This window comes from Malurus melanocephalus, unplaced genomic scaffold, assembly GCF_030028575.1.
Source record: "Malurus melanocephalus ecotype Western Australia unplaced genomic scaffold, MMel_1.1 scaffold_17, whole genome shotgun sequence".
Classification (NCBI taxonomy): Eukaryota; Metazoa; Chordata; class Aves; order Passeriformes; family Maluridae; genus Malurus; species Malurus melanocephalus.
The window spans coordinates 494,956-521,962 of NW_026623249.1; the positions used below are offsets into that span (position 1 = coordinate 494,956).

The following is a 27,007-nucleotide window of genomic DNA, read 5'->3' on the forward strand; positions in this document are numbered from 1 at the left end:
AAATTAGCCCTGTCCTGCCCGAACCAGGACAAATCCTTATACTTGCACACTGTATGGAAAATGAAAAATGCAGCCTTCTAGACAGAAAAGTTGAGTCAATGCAAGTGACAGCAGTTGCAATGTCTAACAGCAATATCCAATAACCTGTTATAAAAAATCACACTGTGTATTCTCACTGTCCCATACTTTTGCTGCAGTATTTTAAAAACAACAAATCAAATGCAAACAAACAAAGCCCAGATTAAAGTTCTTACAATTCCAGGAAAGTAATTACTATCAAGTAAAAATATATGTAATAAATAATTGATTCTTCACTAGTTTACTGAACTGGTAATAAATTAAAAAAAAAAACCATTAAATAACTATATTTAATCCAAAATAAACATTTTTATTGTAGTTAATGAAACAAATTAGAGTAGGAACAAATAGAAACTTACATTTACATAATGTAAATGCAATTTGCTATACTTACCTCTGCTATATTGTGTTAAAAAACCCAATTATTGTTTATTCTTGTGATTTTATTATAAAATCACAAGAGGCAGATTATCAGGGGTAGCAACTAAAATTTTCAGAGCTTTCAAAATTTAATTTTATCCTTTTAATCTGTATGAGAACATCAAAATAACAACCCAAATGTGGATTACAGCATTGTTAGTGATCAGAACTGCAACCCAGAGTATTACAGATTAACTTTTACATTYAAGGAGTAAGAGGATATTATCAAAAGGTTTATAAAAAACTGTTTTAAACTTTTATATTAAATGTCAGTTTTATTCTAAACAACCCAAACCTTGAAAAATGTTTGTCAAAGTTTCTTGTGCTGAGATTAGTTCGTATTTTGACTCTGTGGAAAAAATACTGAAAAACAAACCTTATCAAGGACTCTTTGCAATTGTTCACAGAATTACAGAATGGTTTGCGTTGGAAGGGACCACAGATCATCTCCTTCCAATCCCCCTGCCACAGGCAGGGACACCTTCCACTAGTAAAGACCCATCCAACCAGACCTTGCACACTTCCAGGAATGAAGCATCAACAATTTCTATAGACAACTTGTTAGAGTGCCACCACCCTCACAGTAAAGAATTTCTTCCTAATACTTAATCTAAACCTGCTCTCTTTCAGTTTAAAACCATTGCCCCTTGTCCTGAYGCCATCTGGACATACAAAAAGTACCTTCCCTTTTTATAGTCCTCTTTAGGTACTGGAAGAATAGTTTCTCCCTGAAGCCTCCCTCACCCTGCTGGCCACACTGCTTTTGCTGCAGCCCAGTATATGACTGGCCTTCTGGGCTCTGAATGCACACTGCTGGCTCATGACCAGCCTTTCATCCAGAGAACTCCCCTGGGTTGCTCTCAATGTCTTCTCTTCCCAGTCTGTATACTCACACCTGAGATTTTTCCAACACAGATGCAGCACCTTGCACTTCAACTTCTTGAACTTCTTAAGGTACTCACTTGTCAAGGCCCACTTCGGAAGCTTGTCCAGGTCCCTCTGGATGACMTTCCTTCCTTCTGGTGTGTCAACTAACTGCACAGTGCAACTTCCTGCCATCAAAGCTGCTGGGGCTACACTCGATCTCAGTGTCTCAGTGTCATCCATGAACTTAATGAAGAGCACCAGTCCCACAACTGAGCTCTGAGGGACACCACTCATCACCTTCCACTACCTGGACACAGAGCTATGGACCACAACTCTCTGGCYRCATCCATACAGCCAATTCCTTRTCCACTGAATAGCCCATCCGTTAAATCCATGTCTCCTCAGTCTGAGATCAGGATGTCACATGGGACCATAGCAAAGGCCCTACAGAAGTCTAAATGATGACGTGTTGACCTTGCCTGGTTGACCATTGCCATCACCCCATCACAGAAGGTCACCAGGTTGGTCAGGCACAATTTGCCTATAGTAAAGCCTTGGTGGCTGCCTTGGATCACCTCTTTGTCTTTTATGTGCCTCAGCACATCTTCTAGGAGGATCTGCTCCTTGGTCATCCAAGACACAGAGGTGAGGCACACTGGTCTGCAGTTTCACAGTTCGTACTTYCTCCCCTTTCGAAAAATGGGAGCTATGCATCCCTTTTTCCAGTCACTGAGGACTTCATCTGATTGCCTTGATTTGTGGCTGTCCASCTTCATCAAATCGTGCCAAACSTGCTCTTGGCCTGTAGTGGGAGGGACTTCACTCCTCCCACACACAGATAGAGAATTGGCACTCAAGAGAAGTGGGAAGTCTAGTGGACCAGGAACAAACTGTCTGCAATTGAATCTCAGTATTGAGCCTGTAACTCAATATTACAAATGCCAAATACCACAGCACTGCTAACTCAAATTAAGAGTGCAGCCCCCTCATGAATGGCAACCCTGGATATTTTTTTTATGATTTCCAGTGAGAAAAGGTACTTTTGTCCTTAGTTCAAGCAGTTAAGCAAGTTGAGCCACAAAGCAATAATTATGTAGAATATATTTTATGCTATTCAGGCACATACAACCATGCTTTTGGCAAAATATGAAAAGCATGTAAAAAGGATAAGTTATGGAAAACTAACAGCATCAAGAGTTGCAGATTTTATTTGGAGTTCTCACTTTGTGCTTCATCTTCTCCAGTGATCCCCACCAATACCTGCTCTCTACATGGTCCAAGATCTTCCAGCTGTTTTCTCTGTCTGGTTTCTAGCTCTTCTAACCGCTTGCTAAGCAGGGCAAGCTCTCTTTGATGCTGCTCCTCCTTGAAATGAAAAGCAAAAGAAATGTGGCTCTATTACATTTTGTACACCTACAAGGGACCAAAGTGAACARTACTTTCATTTTCTTTAATGAAAATAAAACCTGTGAAGTCCAAAATGTCCTTATTTGTTACATTTTACTCCTCAATGTTTCATGGGTATTGTCCTGACATTCTTGATGAACAGCATCAGAAGGAAATACAAGCACAGCTGTTCCTCCTCTCAGATGAAGAACACAAACCTAAGGTCTCAGTAACCATGAATCTATAAAGTCGACCTGGTCAACCTCAGCCAGAGAATTTTTCACCCTCAGAAGCTCAGCATAAGACTCTTTTAACCACACAAGAAATCAAGAGCAACAATATTGCTTTGTAATAATAAAACTGTGGTATGAGAACAACACTGTAGTATTTCTTGCTCACAAGGAGCCATTGAAAGCCTCTCTGAAGGACAAAGTAGGGAGAACTTTGTTAAAACTGCCTGTTTGTTACATTCTGTAACATATTCTTTGTCTTTCAAGTACTCCTTCCTATTGCAAAAAATGGAACATCTCTAGGTAACTCCAAGTTTCTTACTTCTGTTCAAAGGAAATATGCCTTCCTTAAGACTAAGGTCAGTAAAAAAAGGACAGTTCCAGTATCTTCTTTAGTTGTATTATTTTTACAACTTGCAATATATCACCACCTGAAGAAGGGAGATGGATGATTGAGGCCCAAGAGGCAAGGCAGACGATGGCATTATAGCCCCTGGATTGAGTGAGGGCATGTCAGGATTCAGAATTATACTCCGGAATTCATTGTGCCGACGTTGCAAGTCCTTTAGCTTCTTCTGGATGCGAGCATATTCTTCAGAGGACACATTCTGTCTAGGAAACAATAGATTTCTTATTGCTCAAAATCTTTGTTATCCCAACACAGCAACATACTTCTCCATGAGTGCTCTGTTGTTTAATATCCCCACTTTTTACCTATCCTCACACACCAGAAGAACTGGAAGGTAGAAGATCTGTGTCTATTATTTTGCCTACATGTCTGTCTAGATGTCCCTCTATCTGCTCTATTACAGATTAGAGACCAGGCATAAAATAAATTAAGCTTTTAATACCACTCACAGTAGTGAGTCAGAGAAGCCACATTTTTAAATTAATTATTCAAATCAAACTCTTCATAGGTGATCAATGAAAGAAAAATAAACCAGGACTATCATTCAAAGAGGATGCTCTGTAAGTTTCTCTTGCAATTCTGCAGTCTTTTTAACTTCCTTCTTTTAAAGGGATTTCTGCAACTGTGTCTATTGGGTATTTTTTCTCTTCCCAAAGAGAAAGCCCTGCAGTTGTCTGATAAGCTTTTAGCTGCCCACCCAAACAGAATCTCTTTCAAGAATTCTAGTGCTGTAAAGGTCATTAGACTGGATACTGGTTACTAATCTAGCTAACATGTATCTTCAAAAATACTTCATATTTGTAAGTCATACCTTGGGTATATGTAATTTTTCAAGCCAAGAAAAGGCAAAGTTTATTACCTATTTAACACTTTATTTTCTTTTTCTAGTTCTTCCATTTTGGCTTCCAAAAGCTCTATTTTCTCACGCATTCTCCTTTGTTTCTTGTCATTGAGAGTCATTCTCTGTCAAATAGATGTTTCAAACAGTTAAGTAATATCTTGATAGATTACATCCTGTAAAACTTAAATCTACACTGTACATGGTTTCAAGCTGTGACACCTTATAGGATTTTTCTTCCTTAAGARGAGATGCTGCATTGTCACTGTTTTTTGCTCGTGTTGACCTTAACTTTTAACCTTAAAAGATACTGGTAGGTTTCATAACCTTTCTATGTTCAGTGTATGCAGTAACACTGCTAATAAATCTTGAGCTTTTATAAACAATCTGTCTTTCCTTCCAAATTATTTCATAAAAATTAAGCTTAGGAGAAGAAATAAAATTTTAATATTACATCAAGGAAAAGTAGAACATCATTTGTCTAGTATTTGAAACATCATCCTCCCTCATCAAGGGGTCCATCTTCTCTTAAATAACCATCCATGCACACCTGTGTGCAAAGAAAATCTCACAAAATCTTCGATGGCATTACAGCAAAGTTGTTGGCTGTAATATTCTTTTGCATGTCACTTCAACCTATTTCCATGCTAATCTTGAAGAAGCCAATATTAGTTTAGTTATTCTATACAGTAGACTGCAAATAAACTCTTAATTGAAACAATTCAAGCTGGCCAACATACACTTGAACTTTTCACAAACAAGATCATTCAAAAAGGAAGAGACTACATGCCTTTTTCTGAGCAACAGCAGCTCGACATAGCTTGTTCTTCATTTGCTTGCATTTCTCTTCATACTCTGCTATGTGCTGAGTAAGCCTATGCTTCTCCTGCAGCCATTCCATACGCTGGTACTCTAAAGTCCTTTGGAAAAATCAGGTTAAAAGATTAAGAGGTTACACAAACCAAGCAGCGCATGCAGTTAATGCCTTAAGGCTCTTAAAATAGATGCAACTTTTCACAAYTCCTACTTTTATATACTTAAAGGATCTGATACAAATTTGATTATGTTAACAATCKAATCATGATTACAACATTTGAATCTGTGCATTATTATCCTAGGTTCAATCCTTTGTTCAACCACAAGGCACATTTTGAAAACCGATTCCAAGCAGCTATCTGTTGATGCCCTGTTGGACTGGCATGCTGCCAAACCACCCACAGAAAATTCCTAAATTCAGGTKGAACAATCACACTGGAACACAAGAGTAGATGCCTATGCCAAAAACAGTTGTCAGAAGAGCTGACAACTASCCTCTCTGTTTGGGAGAGCAGGGTGCTGCCCTATGGGGTCTCTTAAGTCTTTGTAACAGACTTGGTTAAGATGCGCTCCTAACCAGAAGAAACACCAGCTCAACAGGAAGCTCCAGCCAATATGGTTTCTAGACAACATTCCAGCTGAACACACACCACCAATGGCATATGTTATCTATTTAGACCTTTGCATGGTTACCACATACTAAAAATAGGCTGTGTTCTCTAGCAGTGGATAGGAARGGAGCCAGTTTCTCTGTGCTGCCTTGTTTGTTTGGACTATCTACACTGTGAGTCAAAGAAGACATGAACTAATTGCATATTTAATGACATTACTGTTAAAAATTAAAATCAAATGGTGAGATTTTTTACAGAAGGCCAAGGCTTGGTGTTAGCGCACCCACACCACTRCAGTCCTGGGCAGATACAGTTTCCCTATAGGGACTCCGAATGCATCTCCATAAATCTCTCACCAAACCACCTCTCCCTTCCGCACAGCAGAAGTATGAGGAATCATCCCAATCTCATATGGGAAACAGGGTCCTRGCTTACGTGTTACCTTTCACAGCTCTTTTAATTGACCCACCATGGCTTGTTACTCTCTCATAACTGTAACTAACTAATAGTACCCAAGAGCCAGAGCACTTTGTACAAGTACTGCTTAGCAGTAAAAGGATTTCAGCTGAGGCAATGGTTAAAAATGCTTGTKTCAGTCACATGTGGGGGTTTCTTTAGGTGTTTTTAGGAATGTGGGGGTGTTGTTTGTTTTGAATGCCATTAGCATAGTTTCCAAAATGCTTAACAAGTGCCTRTTTCAGCTGTTTCATGCATTGCTCTGCCTCAGCAAATTGAGATTTGTTGTTCAGTTCAATGCTCAACTGGCATTACTTTATCTGAAACTTTTTATCTTATGCTTTCTCATCTTTTGGTCCCTATTTCACTTCCTCTTGCTTTGGTGCAACTTAACTCTTGGAGTTCAAGGTCTCAAGAATTTATTGAACTGAGAACGGATGTCCTATCACTCACAGATTCTTAAGCAGAATGGGAACATACCCCAAGGCTCCCAGGGTAGCAGTGGGACAGACCTGYAAGACCTACATGCAGGCTACACAGCTGCTTCATTTCAGCAGTATCAACCTTAGTGCATTTCCCAGTACCTACATATTTGTATAATGATCTCTGAGGACTGACAAGTTCCTTCCACTGCTTTTCCAGGAAAATCTAGTCCTGACTGGTTTGTGGCCCATAAATATGTGACACTGACAGTCTCATTCAAGTAACAGCAATGATCACACTCAACATGTCAGTACACCTCCCTAAAATAAAAATCCATAGTATTTAATGTGCTATTGACATACTACTGCAATAATACTTCAAATGTTTAATTGAAAAGCAATACTTAAAATAATGACAACATAGCAATTGCAGCACCAATTATCAGCGAAAGAGTTGTTAAAAAAAAAGGTCACATTAAATATAAAAATTTCAGAGTGTAATCTGGGACACTGACTTTTTACAAAGCCCATCACACAAAGATCCAGTACAGTTAGATGTATATTTGGTTACTAAGCTAGGAAATTCTGAAGAGTCATTTCAGACTGAGAAATTAACCTTTATATTCCAGGAAAGTGTACATTTCTATATGGAATCTAAGTAAGATTTGGCTTAATTCAGCATTAATTATCATATTTTGGTGGTATATGGTCACGCTTGTGCAAAAAAAGGAAAGTAATTATTTTTAATTTTGATGAAAGGAACTAGAAAATATCCTATAAGCTTTTCTTGACCTCATATCAACTAAAAATATCTAGTGGAAAAGGAAAAGAGGTGTACACACATACTGACTGGGACCCTGGAAYTTTATCAAAATGCTTGAATGCTTTTTTCATGTTTACATTAAACATTCTTAAAATAACTTTGAAACTCTTGATCCATTTATACCTACAGAAGTTTGACATTCACTTCAGTATAAGTAGAATTTCCTTTTGTGCAAGCAGTGTATCTCACTAATCAATAATTAATTTTAACAGACATGAATGGAAACAAGCTCCTGTTTTTAAACATTGTGCAAGAGAATGTACAGCCATTTTTACAACTGTCCAGTATTTCCTGTTCATTTTTACTTTCTGACTTTATTCAGAATTTACAATCCATAATTAAGTMATCTACATGAGAGGAACACAGGCAAAATGAAAAATAAAGCCAAAAGAAAAAAAATTACTTCTCTGTTTCCAGTTGAGCTTTCTCTGCCTGAGTCCTTGCATGTTGACATCCTTGTTTCAATCTCTCTATTACTTCTTTCAACTTCTGATTAGACTCCAGCAAATAATTTTCTGATTGAGAAAGTGAGGCAAGTTGGAGTTGCATATCATGTATTTGCTACAAAAAAAATTAAAATTTCTATTTCAGAAGGCATGCAAATAACAACTGATTTTGAGATACTGAGAGAATGCAAAATGGAGACACCCACTGGCTTTAGTTTTTCATTAGCCCTTTTTACTTCTTTTTACTCAACACTTTCTCCAGAAGCTTTCCAGTAAATCACTACAAGACAAAGGGTTTCTGTTGTAATTAAAATGAAGAAGGGAGGCAGAACTTCAGAAACCCAACACTTCAGCCCCAGTGCTGAATAGAACTCAAGGTCCACACAACATTTAGTAGCAAAGCTTTGGAGCTACCCAGACTCTTCTCATAACAACCAATGTGTCACAGCCAGCAGTGACTGCACCAACCAATTCACAAAACAGGGAAGCACTAAAGAGTCCAACCTCTGCAGCCAGCACATAGAAATGCTGATTGCCCTTTCCTTTTCCTCCCCCAACATTGTCACTTAGATCCCCCATTTTCTGATTTCTGGAGGAAAAAAATAATTGCCTTCAACTTCAAGTGTACAAAGCTTGCAGACTACGTTGGTAGACAGCTATTGTTTTTACCTACTAAATAACATCACAGGCAAGCAGGAGTTAAAAAAATTAAGTTTTATTTTCAACACTGCCATCAATTGACTCTGCAATAGAAATGTACCTCTTTACACTAGTTTGTTCATTTATGAAACATCTGTTAAACACTTCAAGAACCTCAGATGAGAGATGCACTGTAAATGCAAAGCATTACCTAGAAACAATTTGTAAGTCTCCATGGCAACTGAATCTCCAGTTAAGTAGTGCATAACCGTATTCAATATACCAGTCTATAAACATTCAGCTTTGAAATTCCTGGTACCCACAAAACACATGAAGCAAAAAGCTGTAATCCATTTATAGGGATCCCGGAAAGCATGATTGATTTCTGAACACTTTTCCTTTAAATATCTGTAGTACAAATTTTTTCCCTCAGGAAAAAAAAAAGAAAGCCTTAAAAAATCTTCAAACACAGGGCATAGTAACTACAGGAAAGAATGTGTTTCTCTATAAAGCATTACAATGCAATAAAACCGTACCTGTTTCAGATTAGCATTTTCACATTTCTTTTCTTCCAGCTCCTCTGTCTGCATAGCCTGTTGTTGAATTTTCAATCTAAAAWTGTGTAAGGCACCCTTATTTTTATATAATCAAAATACAGATGTTATAAATTAGAACAAATCAGCCTGACAAATAAATAGCATTCTTTGAAAGGTTGATGAATATTTAAATAAAAATTATTAAAAATATATCTCTATTCATTCTTAGAATTCACACAGGAGTAAGACTTTTGGAGTATGACTCATTTTATCGTACTGACCTTCGTACAAAAATTACAGCAAGCCAAATGAACTCACAGCCATAATAACCAACTCAGAGACATCATATTAGGGTCCCAGCTTGCCAGTTGCTGCTATGGTGCCATTGTGGAAAAAGAAATGGTTTACTACTCTTAACACTGGGGCTATGCCAGCAGCCAGCATTGAACCAGTTTTAACAAATTTGTATTGCTAAATTATGACTTCCAAATGGTCATTGAAATTATATAAAATTTAAAGGTTTGGATGAAGAGTGGGCTTTTTTTAAACAGTTAATTTAAATTCTGCTCTCTTTTTTTATATAATGCAAGAAATAATTTTGTTTAATCTACTATAATGAACATTTCATAAGAAATGTTATATATACTGTCTGATGTAAAGAAATTAGGGGGGAAAAAATGAGAAATTTGTTTTAAGATTAAAAAAGCCACACTACCGCAAACGCTGAAGTTCCTTTTTGCTAGATTCTTCTGCCATCTGCACAGCACGTAGTTTTTCTTCATATTGATCCTTTTCAGATTGTCTCGAAAAATCTTGTTCCAGTTTCATCTTCTCTAGATCAGCTAATCTGTTCTCTAGTTCTAACCTGAAATATTATTCAACATGCACACAAGAATCATTGCAAAATGCCAGAAGTGTTTAGTTGTTAGGAGTGACATTTTTAAAAGTAACTCAAAACATTCCTCATTTAGAAATTGAGAAGGAAATCAACAGACATACTTCTCATTCTGTAAGGCTGCAAAGTTTTCAAAAACTTCCTCTTTGGCAGCTTGCACTTTACGAATTAGCTCCCGATCCTTTTCTAGTAGAAGCACTTTATGACGTTCAACGGCTGCATTAAGAATTTCCTTGTCGGACAGCAATGCTGCATTATACATTAAAAAAGGTTAAACACATCATTATTGATAAGAACCTGATGAAATCCTTTATTCAAATAACATTTTTAATTCATAAAAGGTAACCAAAAATCACAATTCACATGATAGACTGAATCAGGAAGGGGAAAAAGACAAAACACAAGAAAACCAGAAGAGACCTTTCTTAGTATAACTTAATACTTCAAAAACTTTTGAAAAGTAACCATTACATTGGAATCTCTGTCTGTGAGAGTTTATTACTTTAATACACAAAAGTAATTTAACAGATGATATTATTATTATTATAGATTTAAACTCTAGAGCAATTTACACTAAGCAGTTGTGTCTGGATTTAAAGACTGTTTTTCTAAAATGTGTTCCACAATAGCTATGAGAAGGTTGAGCAGGAAAATTTTCTTTTTCTGGAAAACCTATGGTAAACAGTAAGTGGTTATCAGTGAAACCAGYAACTGGGCTACAACAAACCTCACATTTTAATCCACCTATATTATCAAATGAGGCAATTCTAAAACCTTGACTGTATAGGCAGGGACAAATGATACAAATTTAAATCCTGTGACTGACACTTGTGTTCACTGGCAAATAAGCCAATTTGCTCAAACAGTGACTCCTGAATATTTAGTTAATTCAGTAATGCAAATGGAATTCCACAGTAAGTTTAGGCTAACTTAAATCCTGTCTGTATAAAGTTTCATATTTCACAGGGCCCAACATTTTTAGTTTGCAATATACTGTAAGTATATTGTCAGTACAGAAAACATCACTTTTTAGTTGCTCTTAGCAAACTTAACATTAAAGCAAATGAACAGAAACAATTACTTCAGGAAGGTAAAGGAACTATTTTGGGGCTATGGCAAAACAGTGAGGACAGTTCTCTTTAAAGCTGTGTAGCGATCTAAACACAACYGGAAGTAGAAAGTTTTAGTCTTTCACTCTATAAAGCAGTTTCAATTTGCCTACACATTCAGCTGCATCAGGTAGCTTAGAACAATGCCTATTCCCTTCAAAGAATGAGCCAGGTACATACTTTGTTTCACATGGCAGCCTTACGGAATTGGTATGAATTACACAGAATCAAAAAAAAACCCCAAACACTGAAGCCCTGTGGTATGTTAAGGCTTCAAGCAGAGTGTGAAAGACTCTAGAACTTAGCAAGATAGAAAAAAATAACCTTATGAAGTACATATTTTAAACAGATTATGTACAAGTTGTGTCACTAATTTACATAAATGAAAAATTGATCACAACTGTTCTTTACCTAACAGAGCAAGTGAAACAACACCATTATTTCAAATACAAAATGAATGGTCACATCTATGACCTAAATCAGAATTTGAAGGTGAAGGCTGCTGGGGATTGTTCAGAGAAAAAAAACTAGAAGTTACAGATGAAATAATTACAAAATAATTTCATACTTTACCCTCCATTTCACTTTGAATCTTGTTTCTCTCTCTTTCTACTTCACTCTTTGTTCTCGCTGCCTCCAGTTTGACATTTGTTACTTCCAACTTATGTGAATGTTTAAGTTCTTCTACCTATGGATTAGAAAAAACCAACACCAAATTAACTATAATAAATTTATATATATTTATTTCATGTCTGACCACAGATGCCTCAGAGTCAAGCTAAAATAAAGTTAATCAAAACAAAATCCATAAATAAATCAAAACAAAGACAACCAAAGCCAGAGTATCAACTACTTCTACTACTTCCCCTTCCAAACTGAAAGTAATCTCAATTTGGTAACTACTTATAGTCCCCCTGACCTCCTGGAGTGCTGTATGACTTTCTCAAAACCCAGGTTTTCACAGTTTTAAAGTGCATTTTAAATCAAATACTTCACTAAACACACATCAAATGGTCTCATAAAAGTAGGAGCTTTAAGAACATCAACTCAAAGAAGATTACTGCTTGCATGGAAACTTTCTATAGTTTAGGCATTTGAATGCAATAATTACACGGTCAATGAGAACTAAATATCTGGAGGAAAGCACTTAAAATGAAAATCCATTCACAATGACAAATGTAATTACAACCTGCTAGCATATACAAGTGGCAAAAGGTTAAGAATGAGACAGTAGCTTATTAAGTAACTACAGAAGATTTAGTTGTGTATATACTAAGTTGATAACATTTCAGGGCAATTTGAAAAGATTTAAGGAGGCTTTTTAAGGCAGAAAATCCAGAAGACAAACACATGCACCTGTGCTCAGGAATAAATTTATTTTATATTAAATTTATATTGCAGAGTGCGTGCAGAAGCAGGTGGAGGTTAGTATAGTAAAGCTTCTATTTTCCTCTTTTTGAGAAACAACACTGGAACATTTTATTTTGTCCTACTTCTGGCAGRGAGCAGAGATGACCAGTCAATACAAAAATTAAGACTTTAACAATCCTATATATCCTGAGAGAATTGACTGAAAAATATTTAACAGAAGTTTCCCCCTCCTATTTAGCATTCATGGGGGACAAGTATGGCATATTACAAAAATAGGCTTTAAATAGTGGTATAGCTATTCCTATGGTAAATTAGAACTTTTTTTTAATTTAAGGACCAAAATTAAATACTTCACAGTCAGAAATGTGCACTGTAAAAAAATCTCAAAAATACCAAAAAGCACACAAACAAAAACATAGAAATAAACACAAAGAAGAAAACCTCTAAGATCTGGTGCCAGCCCAATGAAGTTACTCAAAAATGTCTTAAGACAATAGTCTACTTAAAATGCTATGATGCAATTCTGTACTGAAATGTTTCTGTACAAGCTGGCATTAGCCCAAGAAAAAGGCTATGCTAATGTTRACTACCCTGCTTCTAATATAATCTAAATCTCTACAAGTAATTCCAATGCAGTCTGCTGCCTGTAGCTAACACAGCTCATTCAGAGCATGCTTTTTAAGATCTCCAGAACCCATAGCTCCACTATAAAAAAAAGGGGGAAAAAAAATTTAAGATCTAAAGGCTGGCTCTTTTCATAAGCATTAAAACATGAATATGAAGATACCTCTTCAAATCCTGCTCTGTTCAGAAAGAAAAGATCTAGAAGATAAAATAATAAGAACATAACCTCAATCTTTAGAGATACTTTTAGGTATGACATTTCTCCTGTAAAGCCACATATTCTCAATCTTCCAACTGAAATTGGGGGACAAATTCCAAACCTATTTCAAGTGCCAGCAAAAGACACTGTTACTTTACTCTTAGTGTAAAATATAAACAGAAAAACTTTAACATAACATATCTGAAAAATGTATTTCAGATATCATTAAAGTACTTACTTTAGCAGCTAAGGAATTGACTTCTCGTTCAGATTTGTGAAGTTTGCTAGTTAAAAGAATGTTTTGATCATGACTTGTCCGCAGTTCTTTCTCAATTCGATCAACCTGTAGTTCAGCAGACTTCTTTTCTGCCTTGAATGAAGGAAATATTTGTAAGATGTTTGGTAGCCTCTTTTTACTCATTTGAAACATTTGACTGATCTAGGCTTTCAGATATTACTGACTTGTTACTATATATAATATGAYATAAAAATATTCATCTTTGCTCAACCATCTATTCCTACACAACAAAATTCTTGAATTTTACTCACAAGTCACAACTGTTTTTACTAACACCTCCTACACAGAATCACACACAATTTCAATCCTCCTTCATAAGAGGTGGTGGTAATCTGACTTGGTTAGGAGGCAGCAGGTGTGCTTACCWGTAAATTATGGGCTGTAAACAGTGTAACTATAAATGGTGTCCAAAAAGATGTAATAGGCTGGCTTATGCAGTTATACTGACTGAAGAATTACCAATATAGAGAGGACATACAATGCAATTAGTGTATTATAGACTCAAGACCCTGATTTTGACTGAATATCAAAAARGTAATCTAATGTATGATTTCACWTTCCTTTTTCTGAACATCTATTTTCGGCAGTACTCCCTTCAAAGGTTTCTAAGAATATAACAGCACTTCTAAAGTGGAGATCAGAGCGTTTTGTAACTAAGTTATATAGCACTGACAATATCAAAAAAGAAAATGAACCACCTATCTCCATGCTTCAACTATGAGAAGATCTAGATGAAAAGGTTCACAGCCTAGAGAGGTGGCAAGAACTGACAGAAGGACTGTGGATCACAGATGAGGAATACAGTGGAATTCTGGAAAATGTACAACAGGCCAGAAATACCAAGTTTCTTTAAGGGAGAGCAACAGCCAAGAACTAAACAACACTAATAATGTGTTGGAGAAAGAAGAGGCACAAATAAGCAAAAAAGATGACAGATGAAAAAAGGATTAAAGAAAGAAAGGAGCATCATGTGACATTTTTTTAAAAGAATAAAGAATTTACTGTAGAAGATTATTAACTTAATGGTTTCTAACTCCAGCCAAGTTGGTTTCTAACTCCAAGGCAAGTTCTGACATTACCTTCTTACTGACTACAACTATGGATATCACTTGAACATTTGGAAAGGAGATTGCTCAACAGAATCTCTCAGTTAAGTTCTCCACCTTTCCAAAGTCAAAGTGGCAGTGCATGACTCCCAGGCAATTACAAATTGATTTTAAATCTGAAACGTACAAATTCAGATTGTGGAGTCAATGGCAAAATCATCATGACTTCAGTGACAGCTCTGTCAGGCCAAGTGTTATTCTTACTACACTCTACATGGAGGCAAAATAATAAAAAAAGTCTTACCTCTAGAGACCGCATCATAGTCTGCATCTCGGCTATCTGTCGTGCTTGTACTCTTTGAACATTTTCTGCTTGCACACCACAATTGTGTCTCTCTGCTCTTTGTTCTTCTACTTCTGCTTCTAAGGCTTTTAATTTCTGACACAGTTGTGCCTTTTCTCTAGAAAGTGCTTCCACACGTTTACTGTCCCTTGTAGGATCAGCACTAAGCAGCTGATTATGGAGTTCTTCTTTATCTTTATCCAGTCTTGCAATCTGATAGTTGTTAATCAGAAAAAATGAAATGCTTTTACATTGGTTAGGTGTCAGGCATCAACAATTACAGCAGTTCACAATTCAGAAGAGAGAAACAGTGGACATTTACAATATTAAGAAATTACATTAGCRTTTGTTTTCTTGTTCAGAATAAGAAAATCAAAGCAAGACCACCTGACTGCCTGTAACTAGTGGGTTTTTTCTGAAAACACTACAGAGTCTAATACTGATTGATGTCCTCATTAGCAAGCTGGATGATGGGATGGAGTCACTTTTAGGAAGCTTGTGTATGACACCAAGCTGGGGGGAAATGGTCAATCTGTTGAAAGGCAGAAATGCTATCCAGAAGAATCTGGGCAGGCTGAAGGAATGGACAGAACTGGTTTCTCTTCAACAAGAAGAGCAAGTCATGCAACAGGGATGGAGTAACTCAATGCAACGGTACAGGCTGGTAGCAACTGTCTAGGAAGCATCCCCATGGAAAAGGATCTGCGGGTCCTAGTGGACAATAAGCTGAACATTAGTCAGCAGAGTACCCTTACAGAAAAGATGACCAATTGAATCCTGGCAGATTGGCAGAAGGATAACTAGAAGATCCAGGGACATGATTCCTTCTCCCCCTTCTGGTACTGGTAAAGCTGTATGTGGAGTTTGTGTCACCTCCAGATGGCCACTAAAATGTTCAGAGGGTTGGAGTACAAAACACATAAGGACAGCCTGAGAGAACTAYGCCTCTTCAGCTTGGAGAAGGGAAGATGCATGGTGATGGGAAGAGAGGCATCAGGCACAATTTGAAACATATGAGGTCCCACTTACGTATTATGAAAAAGGTTTACCATGAAGGAGGTTAAATACTGAAATAGTCTGGCCAGAAAAATTATGGACTCTCCATCCTTGTAGATATTCAAGACTTGGCTGGACATGGGCCTGAGCAAACTGATCTCATTCCACTTCAATATTTAAAGCAGGATTTTTGACTAGAAAGTGTCTCTTCCAATTTACCTTATGATTCCACCATTTTTAATTACAACAGAACTCAAATCTGCTAATAACTCCAGACAGCCAACATGACTGGAATGTGACAGACAATATAACAAAAACAAAAAAAAAATCCCAAAAAACAAAACATGAAGAAAAAAACCCCACACACCTAACAACAACAGAAGAAAACCTCAACTCTCACAAGGCAGTACAAAAGGTACAAGCTAATCTGGAGACTGTAATTAACAAACATATAAATACATAGATTGTTATGTTTCAAAGTAAGTTACATGGACTGAATATAATACTAGGGGCAAAAGAGTGAGAAAGTAAGGTATGTAAGAGTTCTCCTGATATTTAGAGACCAGTTCAAACTCCGATCTGCAGCAGTGCTTTTAAAAGTTGCACCAGCGCTCTCTGTGCAACTAAGCTGGTTTCTGCAGCAAAAGCCTCCAAAAGCCTTTTATGAGGAGATTCAATGGCATGATAAGCACTATATGCCCAAGCCCTCATTTAAGAGTTAGGATGTTTTTATGGCCTCCTTGTGCTAGATAACATGGAATGTTAAAAAGCCTTTGAAAGAAACCTGATCACACTGTGCCCTGGGCTCAAGGTAGTTTCACTACGTGTGCTAAATTAGCTGCAGAACTAGCACAAACTCAACAAGCCCATGAGATAGGCAGGCTGTAAAGCAGCATGTGGGTTTAGCTCCAGGAAGGACAACTGTTCTGTTTTTAATGCACTACATTTGCAAACTTGGATTGATTTTGAAAGTGATGATTGCTTTGATTTGTGTCTGATGTTTGGAGTAATACATTCAAATCTGGCATCTTAGAATGTATCCTTCCAGACAAATACCTAAATGGATATGCAAATGACATCTGCAACTCATTTACACTGTTGTATATCTTTAAAACATAAGTGACTATTTATTTAGCTACATACAATTTTGAAAGTCCAAAGAACTGAATGAAKGGTTTCTTCCAGAGTTAATACAATTGAAATAAAGTTACCAAAGTTTTCAGCATCCTTCTGATTATCACCATCATGATCCAAACTAGGATCATGACAGGTGCATTGCAAAATGTACCCTTATCTTCTATTAACAATATCTTTCTGATTAAGTTGCCATATAAGTAATTTAAAGTCTAAACTTGCATTGGTTACTCAGAAAATTTATTAATTTCAAATTAGCATCATGTGTCAAATTTCTTTACAAATGTGATTAAAAACATCATTAAGCAAACATACTGGCTCTCATTTACCAGAAATGAATTATTCTTACTTTTAATAGCACAAATAATATTGCAACCCATCACTGAACAAACCTACAGAGACAGCCTTAGGCTAAGTCATAGAACTGTTTTGAGATTTAAGAGAATGGAAACAAAAATTATGAAATGGTGTCAAGCTGACAACCCTTCAAGTACCAACAGTYCCACAATGTTCAAGCAGCTTTGTCAGAGATACTTTCTAAGCTACTATAATGTTCTACATACCTCAGACTCATATATTGTTTTCTTCTCTTCTAATATATGTGCATGCTCTTCCATTTGATGTTTGAATTCTGATTTCAGAAAGGTATGTTCATAACGAAGTTTGTTATACAGTGTTCTGTATTTTTCCACTTCCTAAGTTAGACCAAAAAAACCCAAAAGAACCAGTTAAATGTTTTCAGATTTACTTCCTTCAAATGTCCATGCAATGTTCCTATTGTTTCACAAATTGTCTTGGATAAGCTGAATGCCTCCTTCTCCCTCTTCCACAATTTCAACCTTCCCTGCCTGGGACAACAGTACCAGACAAATAATGTCATACTGTGCTCTCCATCCAGTTTTAATTTCCTAAAGTTTTAAGAACAACTGCAAAGCAACAATCACCACTCTAAATGAAACAGAATTTCAATACTCACAACTTACATTTTCTAGCTTCTGATAACGCTCTCTCATAGGAAACTCCAATTCCTCCTGTATTTTTGCTCTTAACAGTTCTAATTTTTGAGGAGTTAGCACCTTAAAACAGAAGAGTATCACAAATAACTAGTCATATTCAGTTATTTACACTGGGATAGGTCAAATAGCCAGGAATAAAATATTTCAAATATGACTTTAGGAATTCTATTTAATTTTCTATGTTTTTCTAAAACATAAAACATTTCAATAGCGTTTACAGAGGCAAAAAGCATATTAGTGAACTAAAAATATTCTGGGAAGATGACAGCAGCATTCAGAATATCAGTATCCATCAGTAGAAGCAATACAAATTTCAGGCTGAATTGCCAAGACAGTTATCTGCTTTGTGGGGGATGGGGGAAGGAAAAGCAGTCTCACATAAAAGATAAGGAATTAGTGTCTGGAAAAACTTAATAAGTGAACCAATCCCAAAAGATCAAAATGAGCAAAAATYAATTATTTGCAAGGTACATTGCAAATGTGTTTCTCCAACAGACACATGGGTACTTGTTTCAATTAAAAAAAAAAAAATCAGGAAAGATTCTGTGCCTTAAGTTCCATTCTGTATGGTATTTTGTTAAAAATCTTTCATATAGTTCAGAGAGGAAACAAAAAATTTCATCCACAACTGTGACATATTCCAATTTATGGTACTTTTCTTTCACTTATCTGTACCCTGAAGTCCCTGGAAACTAATTCTAGTTATGATGCTGAGGCACATCTTCTCCATTCAGAGTCTGGGATCATTTGTTTAGAGACCATATGTGTTTCCTAAATACATGCCCTGCATTAGTTTAAGGAAACAAGCAATTATATAAAGTGTCATACAAATTATCTTAAATATTGAGGAGTTCTTTTGTTTGATTTTGTGTTTGGTTTGGCTTTTAAAAAAAAAAAAGAAAGCAGAAAGCTGTCATCATGAAAAAGAAAAATTATCTATTTTTCTAGTCACTTATCCTAAGGGGTTTAGACACCTAAGTTACCCTGCAAGGTAGATTATTCTCTCCTTAACAGGAGAGCATGCACAGACAGAGACTGAGGGTCTTACACAGCATATAACAACAGGATCTGGATGATTTAGTTTAACAAGAAAACTGTCATTTCAACCCATAGTCACTCTAGAGAAGAACCRTCACTTGGATTGGGTGAATTTCAAGATATCTGAAATATACCCAAGCTGGGTATATACATGCTGCATTAACAGAAAAACATGCATGGCCCTATTACAGAATAAAAATACATACTAAGTCCTTCTAGTAAATTATCTCACCTGCATCTTCATTTGTTCCAGCTCTTGTGTTTTACCCAGTAACTGCTCTTGACATTCAGTGAGAAGCTGCTGAAATTTGTCATGTACAGTCTGCTTTTCAGCTAACAACYGTTTCAGTTCATCTTGTGATTTGGTATAATCCTCTTGTAATCTGAAGATAAAATACATATTTACTTTTTATACACATTTTAAAATTAGGCTTTAAAGCTCAAAAGACTTACATGCAGAAGCAAACATACAAACACCAAATAAGAGCCAAGCTATTAATATYCTCTCCCTGTAATATACTGAAAAGTTATCCCATATTTACAAGCATAAAAAGTACTGCAGAAACATCGTCTGCAATGTCTTAAGGTACTTCAAATTGTTTGTCTTCTAATATGAACAACACTCAAAACTGTCCTTACAAATGGAAACAGCTCACACACAACACAGACACAAGCAAATCCCTTCCAACATTTAGCTTCATCTTTTAACAGCTCAAATAGAGAAACTTGTTTAAATTGATGTACCTTAGATGTTCTGCCCTTAGAGTTTGATAATTTGCTTTATGGTGTTCACTTCGCATTTTTTCATCCATCAAAAGTTTTAGTATTTCTTGTGAATTAGCGACATCACCATTTTCACCCACAGGAGGAAGGAGGCTGCCCAAAGCATCCATTTTATGATGACTCTTCACAACAAGTATGGAGAAGACAAGATCAATGTATAACTAATCTATTCCTTCCAATGACATCTTAGAAAATCAAGACACCTGACAAATAAAAAGACATGTAATTAGCAGTCAAGTAGATTCACAGTTCACAAGTTTCACAYGCTGCTTTTGCTTTAAGTACAGAAGAATCCCGGTTCTGCTGTAACTCGTGTTGGAAACCTTTACTGAAAGTGCAACTCTTCTCATTCAGCCTGCCCTGAGAAGTAATAGCCCTTCCAAGGGCATAGAATACACTTAAAAAATAAAGGTCATTTGAGTCAACACAAAATAAGAACAAGCACTCTATCTGACAGATTACATGAAATGTTATTTTTTCTTATGCTATACACTGAGACTCCAACGATGATGCCCTAATTATGCCTTGTTAATCAGAGTTCAAGCAGAGGCCACAGAAAGCAGACACATACAGCTCTTCCTACTACTTATCAAAGTCTGTGACACTATTCTAACAGGTTGGTTTACTCAATACAGAACTATTTCAGCTGGAAGAAAAGCAGCTAATTCTCTATTGGATTCCTATCAATCCCTCTCTGGAGAAGAGTTAAGGTGTCAGGGACAGCCTGGAAGACACCTGCTCACAGCATAGTCCTGAAATATGTAATTGATACATGCCACTTCCACATTTTCAAAGTTTATCTTGCGCTTTCTTGTGACCTTTTCAGAAAGAGTTTTGCAAAATGTGGAAGTATCAGATTGGTCTGAGGAAAGCTGGAAATCAAAGAGTTGCTGGGAAAGGAGGAAGTATTCTAATAAGCCTCATTAGTGCTTTTTAATGTTAGAAGCTATAAGTATTAATCTGACCATTACTGACATTTCTACAAAATCTGGGGGAGGGAGGACTGTAACTGAATTCTAGGGAAGTTACGAAGCTTTAAACCAACRACTCTGCCATTTCAGCTTTTTGCATATCTGGACTGATCCCTAAGAACTCCATGTCTGCAGTATGCAAAGTGTATCTTTGTACAAAGTAAAACTCAAACAGAAAAAATGTTAAATCTCTATCATCACTACAAATACCTCACCTTTACATGCAAAGTTGCATATGTTTTCTACCACTGCACTCTTTCATGGATTTATCTTAAACACTTACAATTTGATTTTATAAGCCCCTGAACTATAAACAAGATGAAAATCTGTCTTCCATACAGGAAAACAGCACCCTTTCCACTAAGACATGATAGTGTCAAGAAAATCTTACATTAAAATTCTCTTTCACATTTTTTCTTCCTCCATTGTGAAAGCGAGCAAAGGTCAGAGAAAAATCCACCACTTATATCACTAGTCTAGGCAAAACAACAACAGAAACTTTGTATTCTGCTTTACCCAAATTTGCTGAGAGAACGAAGAGGAAGAAATCAGAATAAAAAACATTTTCCTCTGTGACTGTCCTATATGCAGAACAAGTTTCAGACATTAATGACATATGTTCTGAAGAACCTTCTAATCAATACAATCTCTTTTTCAACCCTGAATTTTGTTGGTTGTTGAGAAACAAAGGAGAACAGTAATTTTCAAATTCAGTATAAAGACATTTTCAATTGTTAAACCAACAGCTGGATGAGGAGAACAGGTGCTAAGGACAATAAATTACATGAGAGGACAAAAAGCTCTGGTACACAGAGAAAATTCAGTGCAYATGTCTGTAAGAATTTCTAAGGGTTATCATGATCAACTATTGGTATCAGGGTTCATGATCACTATTAAAAATTTAAAAACCCACACAAACAAAAAGAACAAACTAAATCAAAACAACAAACAAAACCCCAAAAACAACCAGGCAATATTGCTTTCCTCCATCTCAAGTCTTTGCTTTCACATGATATAGATACTAAATGTAACTATCAAATTGTAAGGCAAAGCTCAGAATTAGGAACACAGGATTTAAAGTCTAGTCTGAATCCTGCCCACTTGAGTAAGAAGTGTTTCTGAAGTGGCATAATGCATATAAAGTCAAAGACACAAAGAAAACACTACATTTGCTGAGAGCTTGTCAGCCAAAAGATAAGCAGAAATACAGCCTTTTGTACTCCATTACAAGCTGCTGCAGGTGAGAAGTATATTCTCTCCTCACAGCTTTTGCTATTATCAAAAAGTGTACAAATTACAACGAAAGACATACACCTGACCGTGTATTCATATGCATGAAGATTTCATGAAAAAGATAAAAAGATAAAAAGATAAACGAGAGGGCGATAATTGTAGCTGACAAAACAATGCTCCAGACTGCAAAAACCAAGCTGTATTTAAGGAAGCAAAACTTATTTTTGGCTTGCAGGGACATCTAGCGGCAAATGTCATGATTTGCATTCCGGGTAATAACTGAAAGAGACAAAAGAGATTTCATTACTTCATAAGAGCTCTTTCCTCTAAAACATGAAGAACAATTTATAATATTTAACCTCATATTCCTACAGGAAAAAATGTTCTTTTTTGTTTTGGGGTCTTTTCTCCACATCATAAAATAATTTCTGGCAGTAAACTCAATACTCAACATAATTTAGGGCTACAAATACTGTAAGCGTATTACCAACCAGAATCTCTTCTGTGCTAATGGCTTACAATACTTGTTCACAATCAGTGAACAGATCTTGAATAATCTTCAAAATTACACAAAGACGACACCCACAATTTGTGAGAAATATTGTAAAAGAACACTAGGTTCTTCCTTTCTCGGAGATGCGTTAAATAAGTAGAGACATAAAACATACTTTGAAGAAACTAAACCCACCATCATATCTAAACTTAATTCTACATATTCCTACATATTTGCCAAATTTTATCAAGCTGCCAAACTGCAAACTTGTATCAGCTGCTCCAAATTCATACTACAAAACCTTAACACCATTTTCCACAGATACACATATAAAAGTATTGATGCAGTCCTGAAACCTAGGAAATGCACACTCTGTAAGTAAAATGGCAATATTTATTGTAGAATAGCTAAGTGAAGTAAATCAATTGCATTTCCAAGAATCATCTTTTTTTTGCCTTTTAATTATTTTGTTTCCTACAAAGAAAAACATCACTGACTGAAGTACTTCACATCTCTCCTCTTTATAGCTGCACATAATGAAAGGGGCTTTTTTTCTTTTACAATATTTTTTCATCTATATTATTTTAACTATGTGTTTGCTACAAGTTCTTAAAATAGTGAGAATACTTGCATTTAGAGAAAAATATTATGACATCAATATAATTTTATTTCTTCATATTATTTTAGGGCATTTTGTTTACAACAGCAAGGCTTCCTTCTTGCTCAACTGGCACAACAAATTACATGGCTGCACCATGTAYTGGTAATTTCCGAGTGCCATACATAACTCACTTATGCCTCTCTTTTCCATACCACAGCCACACTTAAAACACTTAAAATTTGAATACTCTTTTAAACAGTTAGATGATACAATAAATACAATTTTGCAGCTACTGATGAAAAAAACTAACAGTGCTTAACCTTGTGCCATGTTTTACTCAAGCAGTAAAATTCTCAGTAAAATTGGTGAAAGTCAAAGAGCTTCATACAATGTATAGTCTAATTCCTTTGCTTGCTTCTGTCACAACTCCAGACCTCTTTATTTGCCCTTTTTTTCCTAAATGAATTAGCCAAGATCTTATGAAACCATGAACTATTTGCCTGAAAGGGAAAAATAATCAAAGGACAAGCTCATGATAGCGACACTTCAGACACCACCCCCTTCTCATCCTTGCTCAAGAGTCTACAGTAAGACCAGATAATGAACTAATGAAAAAGTGCAACTCAGCACAAGAGCTCACTGTCACCAGGAACGGGAGGTTCCACTCCTCATTTCTTTATCCCCATTCCTATGTTTGTCATTCATAGACCCTTCCATGAACTCTTTTTAACTCAAGAAGCGAACACACTCGAACAAGCAGAAGACACTCAATAGTTTTTCTGTGAGGTCAGTGAGTCACACCAGCTCATGGAAAAACCCAGCAAGCGACATCATCAGTGAAAGTGGACAGCTGGTACGGGCTGGGGGAAAGAAACAAAGAGCCAAGTACAGACAGGAGGAGGAGCAAGCCATTCTCTTTTCAGGAGGAGAGAGCTGGCACACCACGGAGCTCAGATGTTCACAAAATCACAGCCTTGGACTACGTACACAGATTTTAGACAGTTACAATTCAGTGAAACAAGCCCTATCTTAAATAACTACGCAACACAATCGTAAGAGATCAGACTTCCCATGAACATCGAGTGTGTAACAGAAAAAACACAAAGCCCCTTCTATATCATTTGAGAAATGTGACAGCACACCGCGTATTACTTTAACAATCCGTATTCTACTAATTCGTCATCAGCAACTTGCAACAGACAAAGCAATCACCTTAAAAAAATGTAGGGAGGCAAAACCAAAGAGAAACAGGAAAACCTCTGTTACAGCAAGTTCCATAGCCTAGGCACTGCTCAGATATTACTGTAGAGAATCCAGTGAAAATAAACACTTAAGACTTCTGTGCATCAAAGTGCAGAAATTTTGGAGAACTGTRTGACAGTGGCATTACTGACAGAAGACACCAAACTAATCAAAGCTACTACCACTYCCTCCACAATATTATTCAATACAGGTTTCAACAATAAAATATATTATTGCAGGGTCCATCCCTACACTTGGCACACGGTACCATCTTTTCAGTTTCTGTCTTGTCCTATAGATTCAGTTACTTATTAGATARGAAACAACAAATAAGGTTCTCTTTATAACTCAGGGTTAAAATCTGTGCTTTAGCCACATACACTACCAAGTCAAACTCACAGGACTTAATGATCGAACTAAATTTTGAATGGAAGCTAGAGCTGGTAAACTGAGCTATACTCAAGAGCAGCCAGTCTACACGTGCCATGTATGCTTTCCACTGTTTTTTTCATGGCAAGAAACCTTCAAACACACATAAACTTTTTCTCACTAAAATCTCAAAGTTCTACTGGGGCATACAAATGGTTGCTTTTTGCAAATATTTCTATAGTCCACAACCAAAACTCTTCTGAAAAATCAATTCCTTTCATATTAACTTAACAATCGAGATGTACAGGCAGGGCATAGGTTTCATGTCAGTATACATATCTCACATGTGCTGTAGGTGGAAGCATGATTTAATACACACCCTAAAGTGTGTGGACAAAAATCGAGTGAGAGGCCAAGTCATCCGCTTAATTCACCATGATCTTTTTACTTTTAATTTTTTTGATTTATAGACGTGGGAGCTCGATCAGAGGAATAACACGGCTGACAAACATCCAGAAGGATAGAAAAATAATCATTATCCTCACAGTGGCTGAGGATCGCTGGTGGAAAGCAAAGCTGACAAGCAAAAACACTTGAAAGACTGCAGCGAGTGGGCTCCTCCTGCCCTTGAACTGTGCCAGGCCATCCCGAACCCAGCAGACCACAGAGGCCGCAGCAGGCTGCTCCCGGCGCGCCCAACAGTGGGCACAGAGGAGCGCTGGGATCTCCCGTCCCGGAGAGACGCTCACCAGCGGCCCGGGTCRGGAGGGAGCGCCCGGAGCCCGAGCAGAGGCCATGGGGCCTCCCCGCCCGTTCGCAGCGAGGTGCAGCCCCACGCACGCATAAAGGCCTCGCAGCCCGGCTCTTCCCCACACCCCCTGTCCGCCGCACACCCCGGCTCTCCTTCATAGCCCGGTTCTCCTCGCATCCTGCCCCCTCTCCCCGCACTGCAATCGCCCCCCAGAATAGGGCCAAGCCTGCCAGCCGCCAGCCCGAGCGATTTAAAAATGGCGCCTCTCACCTCCCGCCGGCGGCACCGCCCGCCAGGGCCCGCGGCGCGCGGGGCACGCTGGGAGCGTTGCCAGGGAGACGCGCGAGCTCGGGAATGGCGGGCGGGGTGCGGGAGCGGCCGGGGCGCGGCCGTGCTGCGGGGCTGCTGCTACGAGCCGCTGAAATACTGTAAACACCATCTTCTCGGAAACATCCCCATTTTCCTTCTAAAATCTCTTTGAAGCAAGAGATTGAACGTCCTGATCGGTATTGTAATTCCTCTAATAAAGCTAACAGCGCTTTAATAAGGATTAAAATTGTTTTCAGTTAGTATATTAGAAGGTGGGTATTGGTGTCACACACATGCCTAAGGAAAAGATTAAAAAAAACCCTAAACCAACCCAACCCAAACGTTGCATTTGGCAGCAGTTTGATATTACAGCTGCAGTCAGTCCGCAGAGGTGGCTGCAAGCTAATGAAGTGTCTAAAACATCAGCGATCTTCACAGCTACAATGGCGGCGGTTTAAATGCTTCACTGCCAGCTTGACTGTGCAGACAAATGTCACTGTGCAGGTTTACATGTGTGTTGCACTTATTAGAAGTGAGATATCAAAGTATTCCATCTATAGCAATTTACACTTGTAGTGAAATAAAAAACACAAGACCCTACAATGAATTAAAATTTATTTTTTATAAATAAAAAATTAGGACAGATTTTGATAAAAAAAATACGAAAATGAAAAGCCATAGTTTTGAACTGCTTTATAACGCAAAAAAAAAAAAAAAATCTTTCTAGAAAGTATTATGAAGTTGCATTCTCGTTTTCTGTTATCCATTTTGCTCTTTTTTCTTTTCACAGTAAGCTTTACGAATATTAATGCTAACTAAGGTAAGGCAAGAAATCTTTCTCCCCTTTACAGCTGCATTAACAGGAATAGTAGAATGGTACCGAGAATTTCTTTGGATCTATTAGTGTCTGTTCATATCAGGATTACATATCTGTAAACTATTGGAAAACAATTCATTTACATGACAAACACGACACCACAAATCTAGATCACTCAGTGCGAGCTCTGTGGAGGCAGAGCAAAAAAACTACAAAACCTAAGATTATTTAGGTAACTAAAATCAATTATTTTGTAAGTATTTCACTGTGGAATCTTTTTCTAAGAGGATAACTCAAGATAGTGGAAATTGTGTTACTTTATTTTTGCCTCCATGTTTTTCACATTGATCAGAGAAGGGTACTTGTTTCCTTCCGACACCCACYGAGTCGGT

At 37.1% G+C, this 27,007-nt stretch overlaps 1 protein-coding gene across 1 annotated transcript; it reads right to left on the reverse strand.

Annotated features, from left to right (window-relative positions):
- Positions 1-435: 435 nt before the first annotated feature.
- On the reverse strand, positions 436-25,819 carry CEP83 (centrosomal protein 83). Its single transcript, XM_057386885.1, has 16 exons — positions 25,760-25,819; positions 19,791-20,032; positions 19,279-19,429; positions 17,976-18,068; positions 17,556-17,687; positions 14,824-15,075; positions 13,414-13,545; positions 11,555-11,669; positions 9,977-10,121; positions 9,693-9,842; positions 8,978-9,053; positions 7,760-7,917; positions 5,019-5,148; positions 4,250-4,353; positions 3,413-3,593; positions 436-2,730 (listed from the first exon to the last, which is right to left on the reverse strand). The coding sequence occupies exons 2-16, from the start codon at positions 19,937-19,939 to the stop codon at positions 2,572-2,574; spliced, it is 2,127 nt and encodes a 708-aa protein (XP_057242868.1). The 5' UTR covers positions 19,940-20,032; positions 25,760-25,819; the 3' UTR covers positions 436-2,571.
- Positions 25,820-27,007: the final 1,188 nt, after the last annotated feature.